At 41.5% G+C, this 8,997-nt stretch overlaps 1 protein-coding gene across 1 annotated transcript; it reads left to right on the top strand.

The window, feature by feature from the left end:
• Positions 1 to 1,387: 1,387 nt before the first annotated feature.
• On the top strand, positions 1,388 to 8,533 carry LOC132295944 (uncharacterized). The gene is made up of 4 exons (XM_059794202.1): positions 1,388 to 1,689; positions 1,780 to 3,163; positions 3,306 to 3,904; positions 8,023 to 8,533. Exons 1-4 carry the CDS (start codon positions 1,388 to 1,390, stop codon positions 8,531 to 8,533), a joined length of 2,796 nt encoding a protein of 931 aa, XP_059650185.1.
• Positions 8,534 to 8,997: the final 464 nt, after the last annotated feature.

The following is an 8,997-nucleotide window of genomic DNA, read 5'->3' as shown; positions in this document are numbered from 1 at the left end:
ATCCTTCGGATCTGTGCTCGGACTTGATCACCCGTGGCTCTAGAATCGAGGGGTATCACATGGTGAGACAAGTTCGGCTCAGAGGGCTCATGCTAGGAGAATTCGGAGTTTTTCAGAGGTGAATGAAGTTGGAATGACAAGTCCTCCAACAAAATTACCTCGAGTTGAGGAGCCGGTCATAACCTTTTCTGAAGAAGATGACAAGGGAATTCACCAGCCCCATGATGACCCTATGGTAGTTTCCATGGTCGTTGCTAATTTCACTGTTCGATGAATATTGATAGACAATGGTAGCTCGGCTGACATACTATTTCTTAGGGCGTACGAGAAATTGAAAATTGGCCGAGAGAAGCTCCGACCCATGAAGTCACCACTGGTGGGATTTTCAGGCGACAAAGTATATCCACTGGGGGCAGTTACCCTTCCAGTTACTGCAGGAGCCAATCCAAAGCAGGTCACTGTAATGGTGGACTTTGTAGTGGTGGACTGCCCATCATCATATAATATTATCCTGGGGAGGACAACATTGAATGCCATGAAAGCAATCACGTCCACTTACCATATCCTGATGTATTTCCTAACTGAATATGGTATGGGAGAGCTAAGAGGGGACCAAATAATAGCTCGCGAATGTTATGTCGCCTCTCTCAGAAAAACAAAATCGCAAGAGGTATTTACGATTGAAGGGCTGGAAGGGAAAGATAGACCAAACTTTCATAGAGCGGAACCTACAGAGGAGCTAGAAGAGGTCATCCTTGGTGATGGTGAGCCCGAGAAAAAAGTGAGTACAGGGTCTTTACTCCCCCCAGGTATCAAAGATGAACTTACTCAATTCCTCAGGAAAAATCGAGACGTATTTGCATGGGTACATGAAGACATGCCGGGTATAGACTCCACTATCATGGAGCACCGCCTAAATGTAAATCCTGACTTCAAACCTATCAGACAAAAGAGGAGGACTTTTGCTCTAGAAAGGAATCAGGCTATATCAGAAGAGGTGGAAAAGCTCTTAAAAGCCGACTTTATTCAAGAGGTGTACTATCCTGACTGGTTGGCAAATGTGGTCCTAGTGAAGAAGGTAAATGGAAAGTGGAGGCTATGTGTGGATTTCACCGACCTTAACAAGGCTTGCCCGAAGGACAGCTTTCCTCTCCCAAGAATCGATATGCTCGTTGAGGGAACGGTTGGACACGAACTATTAAGTTTCATGGATGCATATTCTGGATACAACCAGATATCTATGTACACCTCAAATAGAGAAAAAATGGCCTTCATCACTGATAGAGGTTTGTACTGTTACAAAGTAATGCCGTTTGGGCTCAAGAATGCTGGTGCAACATACCAGAGGCTAGTGAATGCAATGTTTAAGCGTTAAATTGGTAGAAACATGGAGGTATATGTTGATGACATGTTGGTGAAAAGCTTAAAAGCTGAAGATCATTTGACTGACCTGCAGGAGACCTTCGAGGTACGTAGGCATAAGATGAAACTCAACCCCAGCAAGTGTGCCTTTAGGGTTTCCTCAGGAAAGTTCTTGGGATATATGGTAAGCAGAAGACGAATTGAGGCCAATCCAGAGAAGATCCGAGCAGTCATTGACATGAGATCGCCAAGATCAACCAAGGATCTACAACGACTAACAGGGAAGATTGCTGCCTTGAGTAGGCTAATCTCTCGGTCAACTGACAGGTGTCTACCTTTCTTTCGTGTGCTAAGGAAGGCTTTTGAATAGACCCTAGAGTATGAGCAGGCATTCAAAGAACTAAAGCAATACCTTAGTTCTCCCCTACTACTGTCTCGAACCATACCGGGAGATGAACTATACATATACCTTGCAGTCTCCACGACAGCTATCAGTTCAGCTCTGATACGAGAAGAAGAAGGGGTCCAAAGGCCAGTATACTTCGTGAGCAAAGCACTTAGGGGTGCGGAGGAAAGATATCCAAGGATGGAACAGTTGGCCTTTGCTTTAATTGTATCCGCCAGGAAACTGAGACCATACTTTCAAGCGCATACGATTGTGGTCCTAACAGATCAACCCCTTCGACAGGTCCTACACAAGCCAGAAAGCTCTGGTCGACTGATGAAGTGGTTAGTAGAGTTAGGGGAATTCGACATTCAGTATAAGCCAATAACAGCAGTAAAGACTCAGGTGTTGGCTAATTTCTTAGCTGAGTTTACCCCTCCAGAAGAGGAGAAACAACCCCAATTTTCGACAGAACCAGGTTTAAGTGATCAGATGAGCCCAGAAGTAGTCTGGGACTTGTTCATGGATGGGTCATCTAATGTTCAGGCTAGCGGAGCGGGGCTTGTTCTTGTCTCCCCAAAGGGAGAAAGTATACAGTACGCACTTCGGTTTGGTTTCAAAGCAACCAACAACGAAGCAGAGTACGAAGCCTTGATAGCAGGATTAAAAGTGGCAAATGCCCTAGGGGTTGAGCAATTAAAGGTGTACACCGACTCCCAGCTGGTCGCTGGACAAGTTCAAGCGGAATATGAGGCACGAGACAAGAAGATGAAGAGTTACCTACAAAAGGTGAAGGAATTAAAGAATCACTTCCAAAGATTCTCAATTCATCAAATACCACGAGAAGAGAATGGGAAAGCAGACGCTTTAGCCCAGCTAGCTACTGCATTAGAACCTGAGATCAATAAGAATATACCACTGGAATATTTGGACGAACCATCTATATCTCAGGAGAGACAAATTGAAGTGCAACAAGCGATATTGAGTGTGGAATGGGCAGATCCTATCATCAGATATATCAAGGATGGAGTGCTACCAACAGACCGAGCAGAAGCTCGAAAGGTCAAGATGCGGGCAGCTAGGTATACGCTTATCAAAGGGGTGCTTTACAAGAGAAGCTTCTCCATGCCGTATTTACGATGCGTTTCTAGCGAGGAAGCTGACTACATTTTAAGGGAGATCCACCTAGGAGTTTGTGGAAACCATGCTGGGGGTAGGTCACTTGCTAACAAGGCCATCCGACAAGGATACTATTGGCCCACCATGCCAAAAGATGCACTTGATTTCGTTAAAAAGTGCGACAAATATCAACGATTTGCCAACATCCCGAGACAACCGTCAGAAGAGATGACTCCCATGTCAGGACCATGGCCATTTGCTCAATGGGGAATGGACTTGATTGGCCTCTCGTCAAAGGCAAAGGGCAGACTAAGTATGCCATTGTTATGGTTGATTACTTCACTAAATGGGTAGAAGCTAAGCCTCTGGCCAAAATCACAGAGAACAATATAAGGAAGTTCGTATGGAAATCAATAGTTTGCAGATTTGGGATTCCTAGAGAGTGATTGTCACAGACAATGCAAAACAGTTCGATAACTCTGACTTCAAAAAATTTTGTTCCGAGCTCGGGATTCAAATTCATTTCTCATCGCCAGGACATCCCCAGGCGAATGGACAGGCCGAAGTCACTAACAGAACAATCCTTCAGATGATTAAGACTCGACTTGATGCTGCAAAGGGACTATGGCCTGAGCAGCTGCCGAGTGTACTGTGGGCTTACCGTACTACTGCAAGGACTCCTACAGGGGAAACCCCTTTTCTTTTAGCGTTTGGAAGTGAGGCCGTAGTACCTGTAGAGCTTGGCCTAACAAGTTTTAGGACGGAGCACTACGAGCCCAAGCAGAACGAAAGAGAGTTGGAAATAAGCTTGGACCTAATCGAAGAAAGGAGAGACCTAGCCCATATTAGGATGGCTGCCTATCAACAGAAGGTTTCCAAGTATTACAATGCTCGGGTCAAGCCTAGGAGGTTCTCAGTAGGAGATTTAGTACTCCGCAAAGTTACTTGGGCAACTAAGGATTCAACCATAGGGAAATTAGGTCCCAAATGGGAAGGACCGTACAAAGTTACGCGATGTCAGCGACCAGGAATATACTGGTTGGAGGACTTAAAGGGAAAGCCACTACCTCACCTATGGAATGTTGAGCATCTAAAGAAATATTATCAGGCGAGCTGGGTGAAGCTCATAATAATCTCCTTTCCTTGTTAAAGGGCGAGCTGGGTGAAGCTCATAATAATCTACTTCCCTTATTAAAGGGTGAGCTGGGTGAAGCTCATAGTAATCTACTTCCCTTGTTAAAGGGTGAGCTGAGTGAAGCTCGTATACATCTACTTCCCCTGTTAAAGGGTGAGCTGAGTGAAGCTCGTATACATCTACTTCCCTTGTTAAAGGGTGAGCTGAGTGAAGCTCGTATACATCTACTTCCCTTGTTAAAGGGTGAGCTGAGTGAAGCCCATATTCATCTACTTACCTTATTACGAGCTGCGTGAAAGTCGTCTTAATCTACTTTCCTTATTAAAGGGACGAGCCGACTAAAGATGTCAATAAAATCAAGTATAAAATAACGGCAGCATGCCAGCAGGGCAGCTTGCCAAATAAAGGCAGCATGCTGGCGGGGCAGCTTGCCAAATAACGGCAGCATGCTAGCATAACAGCTTGCCAAATAAAGGCAGCAGGGCAGCTTGCCAAATAAAAGTAGCATGCTTGCCAAATAAAGGCAGCATGACAGCTTGCCAAATAAAGGCAGCATGTCAGCAGGGCAGCTTGCCAAATAACGGCAGCATGCTGGCAGGGCAGCTTGCCAAATAACGGCAGCATGTTAGCATAACAGCTTGCCAAATAAAGGCAGCATGCCAGCAGGGCAGCTTGCCAAATAAAAGCAGCATGCCTGCCAAATAAAGGCAGTATGCCAGCAGGGCAGCTTGCCAAATAACGGCAGCATGCTAGCATAACAGCTTGCCAAATAAAGGCAGCAGGGTAGCTTACCAAATAAAAGCAGCATGTCTGCCAAATAAAGGCAGCATGCTAGCAGGGCAGCTTGCTAAATAACGGCAGCATGCTAGCATAACAGCTTGCCAAATAAAGGCAGCATGCCAGCAGGGCAGCTTGCCAAATAAAAGTAGCATGCCTGCCAAATAAAGGCAGCATGCCAGCAGGGCAGCTTGCCAAATAACGGCAGCATGCCAGCAGGACAGCTTGCCAAATAAAGGCAGCAGGGCAGCTTGCCAAAAAAAGCAGCATGTCTGCCAAATAAAGGCAGCATGTCAGTAGGGCAGCTTGCCAAATAACGACAGCATACCAGCATGACAGCTTGCCAAATAAAGGCAGCATGTCAGCAGGGCAGCTTGCCAAATAACGACAGCATACCAGCATGACAGCTTGCCAAATAAAGGCAGCATGTCAGCAGGGCAGCTTGCCAAATAACGGCAGCATGCTAGCATAACAGTTTGCCAAATAAAGGCAGCATGCCAGCAGGGTAGCTTGCCAAATAAAAGCAGCATGCCTGCCAAATAAAGGTAGCATGCCAGTAGGGCAACTTGCCAAATAACGGCAGCATGCCAGCAGGACAGCTTGCCACGGCAGCATGGCATGGCAGCTTGCCACATATACGAGCTGCCAATGTGGCACTACGACAAATATACAAGCTTGCCAATATACGACAAATATACGAGCTTGCCACATATACGAGCTGCCAATGTGATACTATGACCCCCGACTGTATTCGCGAAATGACAATATAAGTCAGGCTAATAGACAAGGCTCTGCAATTCTAATTATATATTATTGTGTGATATTTTGGAATTAACGTTCCGGTGGTTTGACAAGCAATCCTCCGAAACGGGGGGCAACTGATGGATGTATAATTTAAATATCCATAATTAAGGGAAGATTGCTAAATTAACGCACTATTGAGATATGCTCTACAGATTACGATAAGGATTATAGATTGAGATAGGCTTTACAGATTACGATAAGGATTAAAGATTGTGATAAGGATTAAAGATTACGATGAGGATTAAGTCTACAGATTACAATAAGGTAATTATACGTTACATCTTAACCTAAGCCCTATAAAAAAGGCGGGGTAATCAACGTTTGGAGGTACGCAATAAACCCTAACTCAATCGTCCACTGACTTGTTCGTCGGAGCCTACTCCACCGGTAACACATCGGTGTTTGTAGGATCACTTTTTCTTCTCTCTATTCAGGAAGTCGGATTGGATCAGATCAGATCCGGGTTGCGCAGAATCCATCCTCAACATATATATATATAATGGAGATGGAGGCGAGACTGGGGAGCTGAAATGATTTGCTTGTTTTTTGTTTGTGCAGGTATACTATATCTATATCTATATATATATATATAAAATAAGGGTATAATAGTAAATTTATTATTATTCTTCCCTTTCCTTTCTTTTTCCAAACATAATTATTATCCTTCCCTTTCTTTTTCTTCATTGACCAACCAAACACAATGAATGATTAAAATTATGCTTCCCTTTCCGTTCCCTCGTAACTAATCTTATCCTCCCCTTCAAACTCATCATACCAAACATATCCTAAGAGTCAATTTTAGAATTGAGGAGATATTAAAATAATAAATGTTGAACAAAATTACTTATCTATAATTTATCTAAATTTTAGTGGAAGTCAATGTAATATGCTCAAATCAAAATAACACGTGGTTTGTAACGTGTAACTGTCAACCAAAATTAGGATAAAGAGGAGATAGTTTGAATGGTTGATAGTACCTCGTTTAAATTGGGTTGGTGAGGAAGGTTGGAAACAATCCCAATGTTTTTTTAAATTCCAATAGCACAACCTAATTGATGTTATAGATATGATCATGTGAACAAACACTACTTGCGTGGCCTCAGTTAATAAGATCCACATGTGCATCCATCAATTTTTTACATTAATTAAATGGATTGTTACATAGACACTTCATTTTTTTTACACAGGTAAAATACAATAAATTTATCATTTAAAAGTAGGTTGTAAGAATAAAATTTTAAATAATTATCATTTAATACTTCATTTAAAAGATGAACAATGTTATTCAGACTTAACAGTTTGATTTAAGAATTTCTATCATGGTATAATAAATTCATGTTCATGAAAGTGTGTAATTATATTAAATCTTTTTAGTATCATATTCTTATTCTTTTCACGACCCTAAATTTCTACCTAATTAGTGATAATTTTTAAAAAGTAAAAAATCCAAACAAATAATAATGAGGCAAATTATTGGAATTTGTTGAACATATTGCTATTAATTGGTAACCATCAAGTTATGAACTGGCTTCCGTTTACCGGCTGATTGAATTCAATCAAATTTCATCACACAACCCACGTGAAAACTGTTCTATTACAAATGGATCTTAAAATTTAAAATAATAATAATAAAAAATTTCAAGCTTTAAAAAATATATATATTTTAATTTCATGTTCTCCAATTTAGAATTTTATAAAATGATGAATTCCTTTGCGATAATGTGAGGTTTCAATTTTTTGAAACCATCTAAAAATTTATTTCCCTACATGGTATGAAACTGAAAATTTATACATGATGGAATATTGGAATGTCAAAAATGAAATCATTTCAATGTTTGGAGTACAACATTATGGATCGCATCAATTTTGAATATTTTTGTAGTAACATTTGATAACCCAATAGCAAAAATAATCTTTTGAAAATTTTAACTTTTCAAAAACACATGCAATTAATTTATATTTCCCTCTTAAAATTTCAAAATTAATAAAGATATGACAATTTAGTTATCTACCCAAAAAATAAGTTGACAATTCAGTTTAGTTTTTGTCTTATTCAACCAAAAAAAACGAGAGTAAAGAATTGACAATTTATAAAGTTTTCAAATCATAAAAGACAACCTTGTAATTTACTTTTAAAAAAAGAAATGGTATGTGATATCATTTCATCATCTCACTTTACTTTTTTAATAAAGGAAATAGTACTATAACAAAATATCAGAAGTAAAATGTAAAATATTTTTGAGATAATATGATAAATAAATAAAAAAAATTAACAACAATTGTGTCATTTTATCCAATAATAAACAAAAAGATGAAGAGTGAGTGAAATGCAGGGAAATAAAATAAATACAATGGCTCAAAAATAAACACTAATATTAAATTGTTATATTAAAAAAGATAAGCATTTTGTTGTAAATTGACAAAACTACCCTTCACGCAGTCAAGTGGTGAGCCCTGGTTCGCAGTTACACTGGCCACACAGGGAGAAAAAAGGAAAACAGACAGCAAACATCACGTGCCTGACCATCACGTGCCCGACAACCAATTGTCCAAATCCTCATCACCGCTTACAGACTCTCCACGTTGACAAATCCGCCGGAATTCTCTTGTCTCCCAAGCCGTCGCCGGCGGCCGGCAACGTCACATTCCGACGACGACGACAACAAATCAACCAAAATGTTCTAACACAACATAGTCCAGATCGATACAGGTCGTATATACAGAGATCAGAAAGTACAACCACAGAAGACGAAGAAGCAGCAGAGCATAGACACCAAGGCCACGGACTCGAACGCCGTGACGAGAGACCAGACGAAGCCGTCGACGGAGAAATCGAGGTCCGGCAACCATCCGCGGAGGCTCTGTGGGTCCCAACTCGGCGAGAATCCCCATGGGATGAGAGTACTCGGCCAAGTCGGGCTCTGTGGGGTCCAGCTCGGCGTCAAGTATGAGACGAACAGCCTCGGCCACCGGAACATTGAAGTCGGCAGAGATAGGTTGAGTTCGATCCACCGATACGACCACCTCCACCCCGAAGGCATCACTTTATCTCTCTGAAAAACACACCCTCTCTCTCTCTCTAGGAATCCAATCCCCTTTATTGTAGTGGTTCCAGGAGTTAGTGGAGGTGGAATTTTATATAATCGTATGCTTTAGGTGCTTGATTGAGCATCATATATACTGTGTGTCTGTTAGTTTGATTTGGAATTTTGGACTATATTTGACCAACTCGGGATTGATCTGCGCCGTTGATTAAGGTCTAAATCGGTGGTGGGTCCCACTGCTTCGATTCAGATGAAACAAAAATGTCCGTCTGCTCAAGTAAAAATGATGGGTCGGCCCGAGCACTTGGAAGGAGGAACCAGATTAGGATGATGATCACAACCATTTCATGTAGACAAAAATCAAATGCATA

Source organism: Cornus florida, unplaced genomic scaffold (assembly GCF_030987335.1).
Source record: "Cornus florida cultivar Cherokee Brave unplaced genomic scaffold, ASM3098733v1 CherokeeBrave_3.0.0_Hap2_Chr02, whole genome shotgun sequence".
NCBI lineage: Eukaryota > Viridiplantae > Streptophyta > Magnoliopsida > Cornales > Cornaceae > Cornus > Cornus florida.
This window is presented reverse-complemented; position numbering and strand designations above follow the sequence as displayed.